The sequence below is a fragment of the Vulpes vulpes genome, chromosome 13, assembly GCF_048418805.1.
Source record: "Vulpes vulpes isolate BD-2025 chromosome 13, VulVul3, whole genome shotgun sequence".
NCBI lineage: Eukaryota > Metazoa > Chordata > Mammalia > Carnivora > Canidae > Vulpes > Vulpes vulpes.
In genome coordinates, this window is record NC_132792.1 from 27,274,864 (window position 1) to 27,296,641 (window position 21,778).

Below are 21,778 nucleotides of genomic sequence, written 5' to 3' on the forward strand. Positions count from 1 at the left end.
AATATTCATTCCTTACACTACATGAATACATATATATGTGTGTGTGTGTGTGTGTGTGTGTGTGTGTGTGTGATTGTTATATATAAGGTGGGTGTACACATATGTATCTGTGTGTGTACATATATATGTATACACATGCATGCATACATATATATTCACACATATACACAAGTATATATGTTCTTTTCTAGAAAAATCAGTAGACTGTTACAGGGACAAAAATTATGATTTTCCTGTCTACCTAAGCAAATAATCTACTTGTCATCATTGAAATTTTCTAGGTTATTTTAGACACAAGGGGTTAAAATATTTACTATGATTTTGATTGATAGAGTAATTCATTGTAATGATTACAATAATATACTAATTCAACTATGAGATTTTGTTGAAATGTTCCAATCTGATAACTTTTAAAATAATATTAAAAATTTGAATAAAGTATACAAGAATTTCAGTTATAGGCTTCTTCACCAAAAATTATATCAGCACATATAAAATGTCTGACTTATTGCCATCTGTGGAGTTAGAGCAATGAGGAAAAATATATGAAGACATAGTCATACTGTAGGGTTACTTGTATCCTAAAGTAGAAGGGAAATTAAAATATTGAAGTAAATGTTTCTGTCAAAAGAAAGCATGGCCAAAATGGAGAAACCAAGTTTCATGTCTGCCAGCAATAATTAAAAATCTCAGGAATCACTAGAATTCATATATAAGACTATGAAACTGTGATTTCATAGTCCTGGTGTTCTAATAAGTCGTGCAGGCTGCATTGCCCTACTGTGTTCCTTCTTTCAGCAAGTATTTATTGCATTGCCCTCTGGAATGTAATAGTAGTTATAGTAGTAGAGGTTTGTTTTGATATTGTAGATTATTGCTGTTAACTGCCTTTTAAACTTGATTTTTTTTCAAATGAATCTCGGTCTGTATGAGTAAATTATTTATGGCTGAACACCAGTGTGTTTGTTATAATTTGAAAAAAAAAAAAAACATAGAATCTTATTATCTGCAACTGAAGACTGTCTTGTATTTCAAATCATTGTAATTTTTCTTGCCTTTCTGCATTGATTAGAACCTTTAATCCACTATAAAATAGAAATGGTGAATAGTGAAAGCAGACATTCTTGCCTCATTTGAAATCTTGGAAAAATTTTTTAAAAAATGAAATCTTGGAAAAATAATTGAATATTTCACTGTTAAGTATTATGGATTATTTTTGACATGTTGAGAAAGTTTTTTTTCTATTTCTGTCATTCTGAACATTTTGTATCATGAAAGGCTATAGAATTTTGTCAAATACATTTTCTTCATTTGTAGGATAAACCCCACTTGATCATGATGTATTATCCTATTTACATATTACTGGTTTAACCGGGTTTGTTAAATGTTGTTGAGGAGTTTTTGCATCTGTATTTGTGAGGAATATTGGTCTGTAGTTTTTGTTTTTTAATTTTTATTGTCATCCAGTTTTGATATCTGGGTAATGCTGATGTCATAAAACAAGTAGGGGAATGTTTCCTGCTTGTTCTTTTTCTGGAAGAGATTGTATAGAATTGGCATTATTTTTTTAAAATATAGAATTTGCAACTGAAACCATCTAGAATGGAGGAGGGGTTTTTTGGAAATTCTTAACCATAAATTTAATTTCTCATAGATATGGGATTATTTTGGGCATCTATTTCCATTTTTATTGTCTTTTTTCAGTTCCCAGTTTCATTTCTGTTATTAGAGTATTTTCTCCTTTTTGCTTACTTTGGATATATTTTGCTCTATTTTTAAAAGTGAAAGTTTAAATGATTGATTTTTTAACCTGCTTTCCTATTTAATGCTATACACTTCATTCTAAACAATACTTGTCCTGCATCCTCCAAAATTTCAGACTATCTTCTTAATCTCATTAAAGATTGATTTGATTTGGTGCTGTATTTCCTTTTTTTTTTACGTGGCTGATATATTTTTTTTAAGATTTATTTATTTATTCATGAGAGACACACAGAGAGAGAGGCAGAGACATAGGCAGAGGGAGAAGCAGGGCCCCTGCAGGGAGCCCCATGTGGGACTCCACTCTGGATCCAGTGAGCTCCAGTGAGTGGAAGGCAGAGAGGCTCAATGGCTGAGCCACCCAGGCTATTTATTCCCTGTTTGTTCTTACTCCTGGGGCAGAACTTTTCATGAATGTCAGCTCAGAGTCTAGGATGTTTTCCAGGGCTTCTCCTGTGTGAGCCCTAATCTTTAATTTTTGTCTTCTGAGCACTTGAATAATATCAACAGTCAACTTTTGAACCCCTTGCCTGCTGCTGCTTTCCACTTGTCTTTTTCAGCTCAGCTTGAAAATCAGTAAATGGCTACAGAGAAGCCGCAGAGTCTAGGGTTCTCTGTAACTCCCCTTTCTCTGTAATCTTGTCCTTTTAGAATGTGGCTGCCTTGATAGTCCTGAACTTTTAATTTTTGCCCTCTTCAACAGGTAATGGAAAGGGGAAAGGAGGGAGGAGTACAGAAGGTGCTTTTTGTATGCTGCTGGACAAATAAATATATATGTTCTTGAACTGTTGAAAAAATGCCCCCAGCTAATTGGCTGGTAATTGCATTCCCAGCCAACCATAACAACCAGAATGGTTTCCACTGATACGTAGGCTGGAACAGACAACCACAACTAGTGGGTGAGACATGGACAGGTTTGATAATACAGATCTGTATAACTCCCTGCCGTTTCGTTTCAGAGGCTTTCTCAGGTCATTTCATTAAGTTCTCAATAACGTGACAGCATTTTTGGGAAACTGGGTATGTGGATATTTGGTCAGTCAGTTGTAGAATTACATTTCTGTTGTTTATATATGCAGTTTATCACTTGAGCATTGGGATTCTTTTACTCTAGAGGTATATAAGACCAGACAGTGATTTTGCATTAAGCAATGGAACATATTAAAATTAATGATTGCATGTATCTCCTCTTTAGGCTTATTAGCTATACCTCTGTGTTTTTGTTTGGGGATATTTGTATGTGTGTTTAGCAGTTTTGGAGTTAACACTCTACATCTTTAATTCATTACTTACCTCTATCGTTGAAAGGTATCACTTTGCTCATAACTTAAGAACTTCGCAATGTATTTCCATTTCTTCATCTTTTGTATTATTCTTATTGTACATACAAATTATCCTTATTGTACATTTTATTTCTTAATGTTATAAACTCAGTAAGTGTTATTTTAACTTTAATCAGTCAATTCTCTTTTAAAGAGATCAGAAATATGGGGGTGGGGGGAATGTCTTACATTGACCCACATCCTTGTCATTTCCTCTGTTCTACACTTCTTTGTGTCAATTCACATTTCCATCTGTTGTCATTTTTCTCCTGGCTGAAGAACTTCCTTTAGCATTCCTTATAATGTAGGTTTGCTGGGTAAATTCTCTCAGCTTTTATTTGCTGCAAAAATACTTGTTGTCATCCTTTTAAAATATCTTTTTTAGGTATGTAAGTCAATGTTGATGGTTTTTTATTTTCTCCCTTTTATAACTTCAGTTATACTACATTGTTTCCTGGCTTGCACAATTTCTGATGGGAAGTTGGCTATCATTTGTATCTTTGTTTCTCTGCTCATGTGTTTTTTTCCTCCTCTGACTACTTTTAAGATATTCTCTTTATTATGACTTTTCAACAATTTCATTATATTGTGATTTGCAGTGAGTTTTTTTCATGTTTCTTTGACCTTTCTGAATCTGTACGCTGATAGTTTTCATCATTTATTGACCATTTCTTCAAAATTTTTTCCATTCTTCCTGTCTTCTTCCAGTTACTTATTTGTTAGACCATTTGATACTGTTCCACAGGTCACTGCAGTTGTGTTTTTTTTTGTTTGCTTTTTGTTTTGTTTTGTTTTGTTTTTTTGTGTTTCATTTTAGATAGACTATTATTTCATTTCAATCTCACAGGTCTTCAATCTCACAGGTCCTGTCTCATTAGTTGTCAGTCCCATCTTTTTTGCTTTCCATTTCAGGTATTTTCATATTTAGCAATTCAACTGGCTTCTTTTTTTATATTTTCCATACCTCTATCAATATACACATGTTTTTCTTTACATCTTTGAGTATATAAAACATGTTTATATAACCTACTTTATTATCTTTTTCTGGTGACTTCATCATTCTGCCATTTCTGTTTTTGCTGATTAGGATTTATTGGTCTTAGGTCTGAAATTTAGGTTGTTTTTAAAAATTTTATTTATTTATTCATGAGAGAGAGAGAGAGAGAAGCAGAGACACAGGCAGAGGGAGAAGCAGGCACCATGCAGGGAGCCCGATGTGGGACTCAATCCTGGGACTCCAGGATCATGCCCTAAGCCGAAGGCAGACACTGAACCGCTGAACCACACAGACGTCCCTGAAATTTAGTTTTTAATTACTGCTATAATCTTGATATTTATAAGAATGAAGAAATCTATTCTCTTATTGATGGTTTATTTTATTTTCTGATCTAAGAATCCAAATCCAGATAAAGAAAAACCTCCTTGTAATGCTCAAGAGTTAGAAGAATGTGACATTTTCTTTGAAGAGAGCTCCAGTTTATGCAGATTTGATGTCAGTACATTAAAAACTACTCATGTGGTAAGTAGTTGATTATTATATTTCTAAAAATTTATGAATAAATACAAGTTACATGAGATGGTAATTGATTGACCTAATGTATAATTTGTAAAGCTGGCTTGATTGGCACTACTGGCTATGATCTAAAACTCCTCACTTCATGAAATGGCAGTTTTATACCAACATCCCCAATAAAACAGTGTTGTGTTGTTTTGGTAGTATTGTGTATTTGATATATTATGATTTTTTTTTTTGCTATTTTTTTTTTTTTTTGCTATTCAGATTTTTATATGTAGTTACAACTAATTTATAATAACCTCATATCTTTTTTCATTTGAAATTATGACATAAGTATTTTATGTTGTCATTTCAATTTAATTTAATGGCTGGGTGACACTCTATAATGTTATTGTTGGTGTTCATATTTGTATGTAGTGGTTGTCTTAGAGAATATAGTATATACATCTTTAGTAAATTATTTTCGAATTGCATTATTCATGATGATGCTTTTTTTTTTCTTTTAAGATTTTATTTATTTATTTCATGAGAAAGAGAGAGAGAGAAGCAGAGACATAGGCAGAGGAAGAAGCAGGCTCATGCAGGAAGCCTGATGTGGGACTTGATCCTGGGACTCTGGGATCATGCCCTGAGCCAAAGGCAGACGCTTAACCACTGAGCCACCCAGGCATACCTGCTTTTTTTTTTTTTTTAAGTCCCTTTTTTACATGAAGCCTTTTACTGTATTCAGGGGTTTTATCTAATAGAGTTACAGAAGTCAAATTAGACCAAGGCTCTAACAAATTGATTTTCAGTCTATATTCTCATTATGTTAGCAGTTATTACCTATTTAATTGCATCTTTACTTACCCTTCAGTTTTTTGTTTGATCTTTACTAATTGGCATGCAAGATATAGGATTTTTAGTCTGTGGGGTTTTTTACTATTGACTGTTTCATAATATTACTTTTGACTCTTGTGAAGAATTTTTTCATTTATTTGTTTTGGTGTTTCTGATTGACTTGTGTGACCTTTTTTTTTTTTTTTCTTAAAGATTTTATTTATTCATGAGAGACAGAGAGAGAGAGGCAGAGACACAGGCAGAGGGAGAAGCAGGCTCCATGCCAGAAGTCCGATGTGGGACTCGATCCCAGGACTCCAGGATTATGCCCTGGGCTGAAGGCAGGCGCTAAACTGCTGAGCCACCTAGGGATCCCCCTTGTGTGACCTTCTTTATAAAATATGTTCCTAAAGAGCATGCATTGATAGACTTTCGTTGTAAGTAGGTTCTGTCTTCAGAAGGTTAAGAAATGTCCATATGATCCCTCATTGTATCACATTTTTAGGGATGATATTTGGTAAACATTTGTAGCAGTTTGCACATACTCTAGAACTGTTTAATCACAGTTCAGTGTTAATTGCTGATTTAACTCCAATGATTTGGTATTTGTATAAATTGCAAAATGATCACCACGATCAGTCTACTTAACATTTGTCATCATACATAGACATTTTTCTCTTATGTTGGGAACTTATAAGGTCTGCGCTGTTAGCAGTTTCAAATATGAAGTATAATATTATTAACTATAATCATTATGCTATGCATTACAATCCCCAATACTTACTTAAAACTGGATGTTGATAGCTGTTGACACATTTAATTCATCCCCCAGCCGCCATCAGGTGTGAAGTGTGGGAATATCTCATCGTGGTTTTGATTTGCATTTTTTTATATTTAATGTTGTTGAGCACCTTTTCATGTAAAAGATGGCCATCTATAGGTCTTCTTTGGACAAATGGTGTCTATTTAGTTCCTTTAATCATTTTTTAATTGCATCGTTTGTTTTTTGCTATGTAATTATAAAAGTTAATTATAAATTTCGGATATTAACCCCTTATCAGATAGGACTTACAAAATCTTTCCCCATTCATTAGGTTGCCTTTTCATTTTGTTGATCGTTTCCTTTGCTATTGAGAAGCCTTTTAGTTTGAAATAGTTCCACTTTTTAATTTTTGCTTTTGTTGCCTTTGCTCCAAAAAAATCATTGCCAAGACCAATGCCAAGAAACTTACTGCCTCTGTTTTCTTTTAGGACTTTTATGACTTCAGATCTTATGTTAAACTTTTTAATCCATTTGAATTAGCTTTTGTGTATGATGTAAGGATAGTGGTCCAGTTTTGTTCTTTTCTATGTATGTGGCTATCCAGTTTTCCCAACATCATTTATTAAAGAGATGGTCCTTTCCCCATTGTATATTCTTGGCTCCTTTATCATAAATTAATTGACCATAAATGGGTGGGTTTACTTCTAGACTCTGTTCCATTGGACTCTATTTTTATGCCAATACTATACTGTTTTGATTACTGTAGCTTTGTAATATAGTTTAAAATCAGGAAGCTTTTTTTTTTTTTTTTAAAGATTTCATTTATTTATTCATGAGAGAGAGAGAGGCAGAGGGAGAAGCCGGCTCCATGCAGGGAGCCCGATGCAGGATTCGATCCCGGGTCTCTAGGATCACGCCCTGGGCGGAAGGTGGTGCTAAACCGCTGAGCCACCCAGGCTGCCCCAGGAAGCGTTTTCTAAGATTGCGTTGGCTATTTGGGATTCTGGGGAAAATGCCATTGGGAATTTTGATAGGAATTTTATTGAATCTGTAGACTGCTTTGCTTAATATAGATATTTTAATAATTTGTCCAATCCATGAGCGTGGAATATCTTTCCATTTATTTTTGTTTTCTTCAGTTTCTTTCACTGGTGTCTTACAGTTTTCAGAGTACAAATTGTTCAACCTCTTGGTTAAATTTATCCTTACTTCTTTTTGATGGAGTTGTTAATGAGATTATTTTCTTAATTTTTCTTTCCAACAGTATGTAACTAGTGTATGGAAATAACAGCTTTTTGTATTTTGGCTTTGTATCCCGCAACTTTACTAAATTTATTAGTTTTAACATTTTTTTGCTAGAATCTTAAGGGTTTTCTATGTAATATGTCATTTGCAAATAGTGACGGTTTTACTTTTTCCTTTCTGATTGGAATGCCTTTTATTTCTTCTTCCTGCCTTAATTGCCCTGCCTAGAACTTTCAAAACACTGTTGAATAAAGGTGATAAGAGTGAGCATCCTTTTCTTGTTTCTGATCTTTGAAGAAAAGCTTTTAATTTTTTAATGTTGAGTTTGACATTAGCTGTGGGCTTGTCATATGTGGCCTTTATTATGTTGAGATATGTTCTCTCTGTACCATTTTTTGAGAGTGTTTTATAAATGCTGAATTTTGTCAGATGTTTTTTCTGCATGTATTGAAATGATCATATGATTTTTATTTTTCATTTTATTGATGTGGAATATCCTAATGATTAACTTACAGATACCAAACCTTCCTTGCATTCCTGGAATAAAACTCCCTTGGTTATATTTTATGACCCTTTTTATGTATTGTTTAATTCAGTTTGCTAATATTTGGTTGAGAATTTTAGCATCTGTGTTTATCGTCAATATCGGCCTACAATTTTCTTTTCTTGTGGCATTTTTGTTTGGTTTTGGTATCAGGGTAATGCTGGCCTTGTAAAATGAGTTTGGAAGTGTTCTCTCCTATGCTATTTTGGAAGACTTTCAAAAAGATTGGTATTAATTTTTATTTAAATGTTTGGTAGAATTCACCAGGCAAGCTCTCATCTTGGACTTTGTAGGGAGGCTTTTGATTACCAATTCACTTTATCCATTTCTTTAAGTTGTCCTATTTGTTAATGTATAATTGTTCATGGTAGTCTCATTCTGATCCTTTGTATTTCTGTGGTATCAGTTGTAACTTTTTCATTTCTGATTTTGAGTTCATTCTTTTTTCCTTGGCAAGTCTGTCTAGCTAAGGTTTGTCAATTCTGTTTATCTTTTCCAAAGAACCAGCTCTTAGAGACTAAAAAGACAATAGAAAAGATCAGTGAAACTATTTCATTTATTTCCACTCCCATCTTTGTTATTTCCTTCTTTTTAGTAACTTTGGGCTCTTTTCTTTTTCTAGCTCCTTGAGGTATAACATTAGGTTATTTGTGATTTATCTTGTTTCTTGTGGAGGTCATTTATTGCTATTCAGTCTTAGGAACATTTTTACATCATTCCAAATGTTTTGGTATATTGTTTTCCATTTTCTTTTGTCTCAAGGTATTTTTTTATTTCTCTTTTGGTTTCTTCTATGACCCATTAGTTGTTTTATAGCATGTTGTTTAATCGCCACATATTTGTGAATTTTCCGGTTTTATTTTTGTAAATGATTGTAGTTTCATACCATTGTGGTCAGAAAAATGCTTGCTATGATTTCATTCTTCTTAAATTTATTAATATTTGCTCTGTGGCTTAATATATGATTTATTCTGGAGAGTATTCCACATTCACTTAGAAGAGTGTATATTCTGTTGCTTTTGGATGGAATGTTATATATAGAAGTCTGTTAAACCCATCTTAATGATCTTCTGAGTGAATGATCAAACTATTGGTGAAAGTGGGATATTCTATTCCTTCAGGTCTGTTAGTATTGCTTTATATATTTAGGTGTTGCTGTGTTGGCTTCATAAATATTTACAAATGTTATATTCTCTTGTTAGAGTGACCTTTTTATCACGATATAATGTCTTATGTCTCCTATTAGTCTTTGTCTTAAAGTCTGTTTTGTCTGATATAAGTATAGCTATCCTAGCTTTCTTATAATTGCCACTGAATGGAGTATCTTTTTCTATCCTTTCACTTCCAATCTATGTGTTCTTCTATCTGAGGTGAGTCTCTTCTAGGCAGCATATACATGGGTCTTAGTTTTTTCCTTCTTTTCAGCCACTCTGTATTTTTACTGGAGAATTTAATCTATTCATATTTAAATTAGTATTGGTAGGTATGTACTGATTGCCTTTTGCTACCTTTTTTTCTAGCTATTTTGTAGTTTCTCTGTTCTTTTCTTCTCTGTCTTCCTTTGTGATTTAATGATTGTTCATAGTAGTATGCTTAGATTCCTTTATCTTTTGTGTATCTACTACAGGTTTTTGCTTAATAATTGCCATGAGGTTTACATTTAACAGCTTATATTTATAATAGTTTGTTTTATGTTGATAACTTCAGTCTGAATGCATTTGAAAGCTCTCCATTTTTACTCCAATTTTATGTTTTTGATGCCACAATTAACATTTTTTAGTATTATTTACCTCTTAACATCACTGTATTTACTACTCTTGTTTTTTAACGTTCATATTACCTCTTTAAGTGATTAACACACCATATTTACAACATTAGAATATTTTGAAAGTTAGCATTATTTACCTTTACCAGTGAGGTTTGTATTTCAACATGCTTTCCTGCTTCTGTTTGGCATCCTTTTTTGTTCAGCCTAAAGAAGTTTCTTTAACATTTCTTACAAGGTCAGTCTAGTGGTGATAAACTCCTTCAGCTTTTACTTCTCTGGAAAACTGTCTCCTGCAATGCTGAATAATATCCTTGCCAGGTAGAGTATTCTTAGTTGGAAGATTTTTTTCTTTCAGCACTCTAAGTGTATCATACTACAATCTTCTGGCCTGAAAAATTTCTGCTGAAAAAACTGCCGCTAGTCTTGGAGGGATGGTGGGGGTCCCTTGTATAAAATAAGTTGTTTTTCTTTTCCTGATTTTGAGATTGTCTCCTTGTTGGGGCACCTGGGTGGCTTGGTTGGTTAAGCATCTGACTCTTGATTGCAGCTGAAGTCGTGATCTTTAGGGTAGTGAGATCAAGCCCCACATCAGGCTCCACACTGAGTATGGAGTCTGCTTGGAATTCTCTTTCCCCTACCCCTCTGCCCCACCTTTCAAGCATGTGCTGTCTATCGCCCTCTCGAAAAAAAAGTTCTGTCCTTTTTTTTAACTTTTAACACTTTGAATATGAGACGTCTTGGTGTGGGTCTCTTTGAATTTGTCTTACTTGAAACTTTTGGGCTTTCTGAATCTCAGTGTCTTTCCTTCCCTAGATTAGGGAAATTTTCTGCCCGCTTTTTCTTCATTCTAGGATACTTATAATGCATATGTTCTGCTTGATGTTGTTCCATAAGGCCCATAAGCTATCTTCACTGTTATTTCCTTTTTATCTTTTTGCTGCTTTGATTTGATAAGTTTTATTGCCTTGTATTTGAGTTCACTGATCTTTTTTTCCTATTTCATCTAGTCTGCTATTGAAGCCTTCTAGTATATTTTTCAGTGATGTTATTCTTCAATTCTGTGACTTCTGTTTGATACTTTCTTACATTTTTTTGTCTCTTTGTTGAAGTTTTCACTTTATTTATCCATTCTTCTGTGCTTAGTATCTTTATGACTCATCTCAAACTCTTCATTGGGTAAACAGACCACTTACCTCCATTTCATTAAGTTGTCTTTCTGAGGTCTTATTGTTTTCTTTCCTTTGGAACATATTTCTGTTTCTTCATTTTCTTGACTCTGTGTTGGTTTCTATGCATTACATAAAACAGCCACCTCTCCCAGTCTTGCAGGCATGGTCTCTTGTAGGAGATGAAACTTAATGTTGAGCTCTGCTCTAGCTCTTGTCTCTCAAACCTTTTTGATTGTACAAGCAGCTTATTTTACTTTTTGTAGCTCCTAGTATTTGAGAATGTACCAAAACCTGTCAGTGTCCCTAAGTGGAGGATCTCAGTCAGCTACTTTAGGCTGACTGGAAGCCTATCCCCCAGGCAACAGCTTTTAAAGTATGCAAAATAATATAGTCATGTTGGACCATAAAGAGAAGTCCCACTGTCCACCAGAACCACGTAAACTAAAGGTGTCTCCAGGTGGCAGCTACAAAAATCAGAGTGCCAGAGAAATATACAAGCTCCTTTCCTGGAGATACTGGCACTTTGGAAGAAGGCAAGGGAATAGCACAGCAATAGTGCCTGATGATCTCCATCCCCGGAAAGTATCTCAGAAGTCCTTGTATGTGTGTCAAACCAGAAGGCCATCCCTTGGGCTAAAGTTCCAGGCCAAGCAAATAGGCCTTTTTCACAGAAAGACTGGGATATGTTTCATTCTGCTAGTGCTGTGTCCTGATGGTAGTAGCTGACCAGTAATGACATCTCCAGGTGTAACTGTCCCATGCAACCCAGGAATAAAAGCTCCACTACTAGAGATAGGCATTTTAGGGGGCATCTGCTGGGTAGCAGCCATAAAAACTGAGACCACCAGATTAAAAACTGGGGTGCCTGGTGTGTGTACAAGCTTCCCTCTGGAGATGATGTGCCCTCGAATACAGAAGAGGGAGAGTGCAAAGGTAGTCCTAGCCTTCTGAGATTTCTGGAGAGGGTTATAGCTAGCTCTCAGTTGTATATTTAATTAGAAACCTGCCCCTCAGGCTGCAGCTATGAAGATAAACTAATCGGCCACTTTTACGAAAAGAAAGACTGGGTATTTGAGGTTTTTGCCTCCATGCTTTTCCCCTAGGGGTGGTAGTTGGTTAAGAATTCATTCTCTGTCCTATACAGGCTTGTGGAACCTGCAAGTATAAACTCCACTGGCTACCAGAGCCAGGTGATCTAGAGGCCCCTCATGGATGGCAGCCACAAAAATTGAGGCACCATTTAAGGGTACAGACTCCCTTCTGACAGATTCCAGTACTCTGGAGGGAGGCAGAAAGAGAATGCAAAGTTGACACCTGCCAGTCTGTCTCTTAGGAGCATTCTAGTATGCCTCTAGCTGTGTATTAAATTAGATGCTTTAATAAGATAAGCAGATGAACATCTTTCACAGAAAGTCTGGGTACTTTACAGTCATCTGCCTCTATGACTGGTGAGTGTGTGCCCCATGTCTCTTTAATAATAAGTTTTTCAGTTCAGGCTGCCTTGGCTTTCAAACATAAATGTTTTGGAGGTTCATCTCTCAAGTGCAGGTCATAAAAGTTGGGGTGCTTGATATTGGGTTAAACCTATCAATCCTCAGGAAGTAGCTTGGTGTTTGAAGTGCCCTCTTGATTGTAGATGACTGTGCCAGGTTTATATATATGGTTTATGGTAAGATTATGTCTCAGCTCCTCTACTTGCTTGGGGGTGTGGGTTTTTTTTTCCCAGCGGGGATTGTTTCATATGTAGCTATAGGCTCAGTGTGTCCATGTGAGATGAGTTCAGGATCTTTCTATACTGCCATCTTGAACTGAATCTCCAAAATATCTCATCTTTGTTTCAGTTGGGTTAAATTTGAGACCAAAGTTCCTTTTTTTAGAAGTATAAGAACTTTGATATTTCTCTTGTTAGATATTTTAAATAAATAAGCAAAGATTTTGTGAAGTAAAAAATGTATAAACATTGCTGTTTGAGTATAAATGTTCCATTTATAAATGGAACAGCACCAACAACTAAGTAGTAAGTACATCTTTCTAAAGGCAGAATTGGCTTGTCAGTGTATTATATGAAAGTCAAGTTCTACCTGGTCAAATGTAGTTTCTTGGTATACACAAGAAGGTACCAGTTTGCTTGTCATTGGAGGAGGGGGAACAAAGTAGGCTGTAGTGTTTCAGATGTTCACTGCTACATCCACTTTAGGAATCAAACAGTACTTTATTGACAATTTGTACTTCTTTTTGCAATGTTTACTTCAAATTCTCTCTTCTTAATTTCATTTGTCACGACTTTGGACAGTTTGAAATTACCTGTACATGGAAAGGTCAGTATATGTCCTTATAGTTTTAGGAAACAATATTGTAACAAAAAGGTCAGAACTCTATATTATAAATGATAGATTTTTCAAAATATAAAATTTCCTGAGAAATGGAAATCAGGGTTAAGAATTTGGCATTTGGAAAATAAAATGTTAAATGAATATATGCAGCAGCACAATAAAAGAGAAATATTAAATAGTAGATCTGAGAAAGAAAAGTAAAAGATGTGGTCACTGGGATATAAAGCTCAAATCAGAATTCAAATACAAATGAAGAATTATTTTTGCTTCCATCTTGAGCTATGCTATACAAAATAGTAGCCACTAACCGCATAGTAGTTAATGAGCATTTGAAATACAGCTTTTCTGAATTGAGATGTACTGTAAGGGTGAAATACACAACCAGATTTTGAAGTCTTAGAATAAAAAGAATATAAAATATATTAATAACTTCTTTATGAATTTAGTTTAGATATGCTTGGTTAAATATATTACTAAGACTTTTTTCCTGTTTTTATTACCTTTTAATGTGATTACTAGAAAATTCAAAATTATATATGTAGTTGATTACTGTTATTCAAAAGAAATTAACTACATATATAATATAGTGACCAAATTAAATACAGACTTGAGCAATCAAAATGAGGATATTTTTGTGTGATAGGATATTTTTAAAAATTAAATTACAGTGAGTTTCTGAGATCAGATCAGATGGCATTCATCATACACTACTTAAAACAAGACTGAAATAGCTGAAAAAAATACTTGCAAGTTACAAATAAAGCCATCAAGACAGGAAGCAGAGGAGTTACAAAGAGGAAATAATTCTTTTAGGTTAGTGTCGTTATGAGAGCTAGTAGAAAAGGCATGTATCCAATACACTAAGTCTTTTAAGAAGGTATTAAGGATAAGATCAGAAGTTAGAAAGTACCTAAACCAGTGGTTCTCAAATTTTTTGGTCTTTGAACCTCTTTACTTTTGTACATTGCTTGGATGGAGTATCCAATATTTTTATTTGCATTGTATCAAATTTGACCAAGTATCAGAAATTAAGCTATATTGGAGTGCTGGATGGCTCAAGTCTGACTCTTGATTTTGGTACTGGTCATGAGATCAAGCTGTGGGGCTCTGCACTTAGCAGGGAGTCTGCTTGAGAGTCTCCCTCTTCCTCTCCTCTCCCCCACTTGGATGCACACGCATTCTGAGATAAATAAATCTTTTTTTCAAAAAAGAAATTAAGCTATTTAATAATTTTCCTAATATGGCCTCCATAACAAAGTACCACAGACTAGGTCATTTAAACAAAGGAAATTTGTTTTTTACAGTTCTAGAGGCTACAAGTCAGAGATCCAGGTGTTAGTTTGGTTAAATTCTTCTGAAGGCTCTCTCCTTGGTTTATAGATAGATAGCTATCTTCTCCTTTTAGTAATCACGTGGTCCTTGTACTTGTGTTTGTTTCCTAATCTCTTCCAAGGATACCAGTCATATATTGGATTAGGACCCACCCTAATGACCTCAGTTTAATTTAACCACACTTTTAAACGTTCTGTCTCCAAATAAGGTCACATTCCTGAGGTACTGTGTGGAGTTAGGACTTAAACATATGACTTTGGGAGGATTACAGTTTAGCTTATAACAATATCCTTCACTTAGATTTTATAGCAGTTATTAACATTTGCCACATTTATTTTTTCTTTCTCCTATTCTATTTATTAAAACATTTAGGAATGAGTTGCACATACCATATCCTTTTACCCCTAGTACCTCACATGTATACTAAAAATGAAGGCATTTTCTTACATAACCACAATGTAAGTCAGGAAGTTTAACATCAATACATAACTGTTACCTAATACAGTTCATATCAGATTTTACAATTGCTCAAATAATGTTACTCAATGGCAATTTTTTTTCCTGATTCAGAAACATTGCAATTAGTTGTGATGTCTCTTTAGTCTCCTTTAATTTAGAATATCCATTTACCCAGCTTTTATAACATTGACTTTATTTTGTACTTTTTATGAATTGTATCCAATATTTCCTAAAGAGCAGATTGAATTGTTGGATTTTGCCAGGAATACCACATAAATGATATTTCCTTTTTAGTCTATCATATGAAGATCTTCATGGCAGTGTTGTGGTGTGAAATTTAATTGGGTGGTACTCACCATGTTCCTTGGCTCCTAAGTTATCATCTTCCCCTTTGAATTAATAAGTACTTTGTGTGAAGGTCAAAGTAATCTTTATAAAGGGATTAGTAGATTTTATCATTTCTCTCTGCCTTTCCTCCTTATACTGGCTACCTATCTGTCACATTTAGAATAATTAGGATTTTTACCATGATCTATAAGCCCACTTCAAATTTTCTGTGACCCACTGTACGTGTTTTGAGATTCAGTCACACACGCACACCTGTAAAGCAAAAATTTCACACAACAGTTCTATCCTTATTGCGTAAGACATACTTCATTCCATACTATTTTCAGTGAGATAAAAACAGTAAGTTCTCTTTTTAATCTACTTAATTTTTCCAAAAATGTTGAGACCTATAGTTTAAAAGACACTGCCCTCCAGTGATGATGTCTCTCAGACTCGACCATTTTTTTCCTGACTCACTTTCCTTTGGCCATGACGGCCTTCCTGCTGTTCCTCGTATTAAAAACCTGCTTGTGTTAAAACCCTTATACCTGAAGGGTTCTGCCTTGTCTCATTTTCAGTCCTCTCTTCACGTTTTACCTTCCATCTCTTCATAACCTGTACCAAACACAATTGCATTTCTATCCACCTGCTTTTTTTTTTTCTCATGGTACTTTGTATTTCTTGATAAATTTACATTGTCTTATACATTATGATACCACTAAAGATCCAATCTCATAATTTTCAAACATGAAAAAAAATTTTTCTTATATTTCTTATAAAATGGGCATTGTCCACAGGTTTTAGTAAAGTAAAAACGTAAGTACATTTCCCCCAATTGTATTTTATGCCACTTAGCTAAGATCTGGTATCTTCCTATGTTCCAATCTCTAGTCAGTGTTAAAACATCATTACATAATTAACTTTACAAATGGATATTCAAACAAAAATACAACTCAGAATTTTGTAGGACTTCTTCTGTTTTCAAACATCAGTTTTGGACATGCCACATATGTACAACTTATTAATGAAATTTAAGCACAATATACACATTTTACAGTATATGGGTTCCCATTATCTGAAATAGTGCTCAGCCAGGGACATCCTCAATTGTTGCTTAATAATTACTATAAAGAAGGGAGAGTGAGATTACTTAATAATTACTATAAAGAAGATAGAGTGAGAAGACACTGAGCATGCCAATAAATTGCCAGTAAGGCAACTCACTCTGAAAAAACCTAAAAACTAGCACAACAAATCTTCCATAGCTAAAAGCGTAAAGAAAGGCCACATTGAGAGGGGCAGAGATACTTGGTCATGAACCAAACTCCCAGCCTGGGACCCACAAGCAAGAGGAATATCATAGGCTCAAAAGAGTTAGGGGATCAGTCCTCACACTCTGTATTCCTGGCCTTGGGGAACTGCACAGGGAAGGTCAGTCCCCGTAATATCTGGCTTTGAAAATCAGCAGGGTTCATTGCTTAACTCTGGAAGCTTTGAAAATTATGGGGCTTAATTGAGAGGGCCAAGAGATAAGAAACCAAATATCCGCACTTAAAGGGCTATTGTGCTATATTACTTGGTCTGAGACCCAGCACAGAAGCATCAATTTGAAAAGTACTTGGGATCCCTGGGTGGCGCAGCGGTTTAGCGCCTGCCTTTGGCCCAGGGCACGATCCTGGAGACCCGGGATCGAATCCCACATCGGGCTCCCGGTGCATGGAGCCTGCTTCTCCCTCTGCCTATGTCTCTGCCTCTCTCTCTCTGTGTGACTATCATAAATAAATAAAAATTAAAAAAAAAAAAGTACTTAGGGTTAAACATAGAAATGTATTGCCTAATTTAGGACATGTGCCAGAGGGGCAGGAATCTGTAGGAACTTTCACTGGGAACAGAGGTGCTGGCAAATACCATTTTTCGTGCCCTTCTTCACCCTAGCTGGCTGGAAGCATGTGGGAGCCAATTTTGATATTCTCCCAACTACTCTGCAATGCTCCTTTCCCCACTCCATCATTCCTTGTAGACTTACCACTCCCAGTCTGCCCCCCCCCCCCCAGCACATGCTCCTCCAAAGTGGCTTCAGCCTGGACCATCTGGTGGGCAGCCCTGACCAGAACCACTGTCCCTCTAAAGCAATTCCTGCCCCAGGAAGGGGAACCTAAGCACCCCCTCCCACCACCACCAGCATGCCCACAGTAGCTATAGCCAGGCCTCTCAGCCAATTGCCAGGAGCAAGCCAGTGTACCTGCAGTCATTACAGACAGCTAGCATAAAGGCTGATCATGCTCGTGGCAAGCTCTGCCCACCAGTGTGCCCACAGTAATCATGGCAGTTCATTATTGACCACTGGGTAGAGGGCCAGCCCTGCCTACAAGCAACCCCAGACCCAGCAGGAGGGTGCATGCAGCCCACAGAAAGGACATCCTTGGAGCACCTGGTTCTAGTGACCTGGGGGAATTGCACTTCCAGGCACCACAGGACACCTTCTACATTAGGCCACTGTTTATTCAATACCAGAAGACACAGCTCACCTACCTAATACATAGAAACAAACACAGAGCCAGACAAAATGAGGAGACAGGATTATGTTCCAGACAAAAGAACAAGACAAAACTCCATAAGAGCTAAACAAAATGGAGATAAACAGTCTACCTAATGGAGTTTGGAGAGTAATGTTTGGGCTTGATACAAGAGTGGATAAACAGTGAGAACTTCAGCAAAGGGAAAGAAAATATAAAAAGAACCAATCAGTGCTGAAGAATACAATAATTGAAAAATACACTATAGGAAATCGACAGGTTAGAGAATGTAGAAGAATGGATTGGGAATCTGGAAGACAGGATAGTGAAAAGCAACCAAGCTAAACAGGAAAAAAAATAATTCTTTAAATGAGGAGGTTAAGGGACCTCTCTGAAATATCAAGTGTAATAACATTTGCGCAAATAACATTTGGTTATTGTTTTTAGGAGAAGAAAGAAAGCAAGAGAAAACCTGTTTGAAGCTATAGCAGCTGAAAATTTTCCTAACCTGGGAAGGAAACACACATGCATATTTAAGAGCCCCAAACCAGATGAACTCAAAGAGGTCCACACTAAGACACAATAATTATTATTTATTTTATTTTTTTTTAATAAATTAATTTTTATTGGTGTTCAATTTACCAACATACAGAATAACACCCAGTGCTCATCCCGTCAAGTGCCACCTTCAGTGCCCATCACCCATTCCCCCCCACCCCCCACCCTCCTCCCCTTCCACCACCCCTAGTTCGTTTCCCAGAGTTAGGAGTCTTTATGTTCTGTCTCCCTTCCTGATATTTCCCACACATTTCTTCTCCCTTCCTTTATATTCCCTTTCACTATTATTATATTCCCCAAATGAATGAGGACATACACTGTTTGTCCTTCTCCGATTGACTTACTGCACTCAGCATAATACCCTCCAGTTCCATCCACGTTGAAGCAAATGGTGGGTATTTGTCGTTTCTAATGGCTGAGGAATATTCCATTGTATGCATAGACCACATCTTCTTTATCCATTCATCTTTTGATGGACACCAAGGCTCCTTCCACAGTTTGGCTATTGTGGACATTGCTGCTAGAAACATCGGGGTGCAGGAAGACGCAATAATTAAATTGGCAAAAACTAGAGATAAAGAGGGACTCTTAAAAGCAATGAGGAAAACAAATAGTTACATACAAGGGAGAGATGTTTCAGCAGAAACTTTTCAGGCCAGAGGGGTGTGGCCTATGTTCAAAATGCAGAAAGGAAGAAACGTATAACCAAGAATATTGTACCTTCACAATCTAAGGAGAGATTAAAAAGTTTACCAGACAAAAGTTAAGGGAGTTCATCACCACTAACGTAGCCTTACACAACAAATGTTAAAGGGACTTTCTTAAGTGGAAAAGAAAAGGCCATAACTAAAATTGAGAAAATTATGAAGGAAAAACTGTCACTAGTAAAAACAAATATACAGGTAAAGGTAGAAAGAAGATCAGTCACTTATAAAACTAGCATGTACATTGAAAGATAAAAGCAGTAAAATCAAATATATCTTTAAAAATTAGATACACAAAATAAAAGATATAAGGTAAGACATATGCATAAAACATAGAAAAGGAAGTATATATGTTCTAACTTAATATAGACTGTTGTACACATGGGAGGTTATATATGAACCTCATAGTAACCACAAACTAAGAACCTATAATAGATACACAAAATAGTAAAGAGAAAGGAATGTAAGCATAACACTGAAGAAACTTAAGTCACAAAGGAAAAGAGCAAGACAAGAACAGAACTACAATAGTAACCAGAAAACAGCAAATGACAATAAGTACATAGTTATTGATTACCTCAAATGTAAATGTACTAAATGCTCCAAAGATATAGGGTGATTGAATGGATTAAAAAAAATCCATGCATATTCAGCCTATGTAAGACTTTCAGATTTGAAGACACATAGAGACTGAAAGTGCAGAGATGGAAAATAATCCCATGCAGATGGAAGTGGGAGGAAAAAAGGGGTAGCAATACTTATATCAGATAAAATAGACTTTAAAACAAAGACTGGAAAATTTTTTTAAATAAATAAATCAAACGACTGTAACTAGAGACAAAGAATGGGTAATTGCACATTGTTACATAATGATAAAGAGATCAACCCATTAAGAGTATATACCAATTATAATACTACATAATGATAAAGGGATCAATCCAACAAGAGTATGTACCAATTGTAAATATCTATGCAACCGACATAGGAGCACCTGCAAATATTAAAAGACATAATGGAGAAATTGACAGTAATACAATAATAGACTTTAGCACTCCACTTAAATCAATGGATAGACCATCAAGACAGAAAATCAGATTAGTAAGGAAACAGTAGTTTTGAATAACAGAACAGACTAGATGAACTTAGTTAACACACACACACAGAACATCCCATCCCAAAATGAAATACACTTTCAAGTGCACATGGAACATTCTCCAGGATAGATCTCATGTTAGGCCACAAGACAAGTCTCAACAAATTCAAAGAGACTGAAACCATATCAAACATCTTTTACAGTCATGGTGTATGAAACTAGAAATCAATTACAAGAACAAAACTGAATAAAACACAGACACATAGAATATAAACAGTATGATGCTAAACAACCAGTGGGTCAATGAAGAAATCAAAGAGGAAATCAGAAATTACGTGGAGATAAATGGAAATAGAAACACAATGACTCAAAATCTTTGGAATGCAGCAAAAGCAGTTCTAAGAAGGACATATATAGCCATGCAGGCCTATCTCAAGAAACAAAAATATCAAATAATCTTACCTTACAGCTAAAGGAATGAAAAAAAAAGAACAATGGTCAAAGTTAATAGAAGGAAGGTAATAAAGAATAGAACAGTAGTAAATGAAATACAGACTAAACAAACAATAGAAAAGACTAATGAAACTGAAAGCTGGTCCTTTGCAAAGTTAAACAAAATTGATAAACTTTTAGCCAAAGTCATCAATTTAAAAAGACTCAAATTGAAGCAGAAATGAAAGAAGTTAAAACCGATACCACAGAAATACAAAGGATTATGAGACTATGGCAAAAAATTATCAAGTTATTCAACCCAGCTTGAGCTCTCCTGCCTTCTGCAGCCACCGTCCAGGGGCCCGCCCAGTCAGCTTGCCCGTGGTCACGGTTCAGCCTGTGGTTTTCTGTGTTTCTTGCCCACTGGGGGCGTGGGACACGCCGGGACCTGCAGGAGGGCAATTACCGTACACCTTACATACCTCTGCTTTTGTTGTTTTCAAATGCTAGATGAACGTTTCTGTGCTAGGTTCTTTTAAATAAAAAGGGGTTAAAACCCAGATGCTGTATATTAATTTGTAATTATGTATAAAGTAAAGCAGTTTTACAGTAAAACTGCAAAAAAAATTTTCAGTGTGTTTTCTGGGATTTTGCCACAACATACTGGCTTTGTATTTTATTTATCTTCCTCTCTAGTTATTGGCTTCAGACTCTACTTGTAAAGTCCCCTCCACCCTTTCAAAAAATAAATGTCCTTTAAGTCTTAAAAAAAAATAATAATTCCTAGAAATCTATAATCTTTCAAGATTGAGTTAGAAAGAAAGAAAAAAATCTGAACAGACTGATAACTAGTGAAATTGAATCGTTAATCCAAAATCTCCTAAAAGCCAATGTCCAGGAACAGATAGCTTTGAAGGTGAATTCACTAAAAATTTAAAGAAAAGATAATAATACCATTCTTCTCAAACTGTTTCAAATAATAAAAGAGGAAGGAATGCTTACAAATTTATTCTACAAGGCATTACCCTGATACTAAAGCCAGGCAAAGACACTTTAAAAAAAATTACAGACCAATATTTCTGATGAATATAGATATAAAAATACTCAACAAAATATT

General features: G+C 35.3%; 1 protein-coding gene across 2 annotated transcripts in view; it reads left to right on the forward strand.

Moving 5' to 3' along the window:
* NUDCD1 (NudC domain containing 1) overlaps positions 1-21,778 on the forward strand; it is an 82,600-nt gene that overhangs the window by 42,269 nt on the left and 18,553 nt on the right. The window contains exons 8-9 of one of the 2 annotated variants that reach the window (XM_072734044.1): positions 4,477-4,602; positions 5,632-7,696. In XM_072734044.1, the coding sequence (XP_072590145.1) occupies positions 4,477-4,602; positions 5,632-5,757 (252 nt within the window). In that variant the 3' untranslated portion in view covers positions 5,758-7,696. Of the gene's footprint in view, positions 1-4,476; positions 4,603-5,631; positions 7,697-21,778 lie in introns of those variants that run through there. The other variant, XM_025993355.2, reaches the window with a different exon arrangement.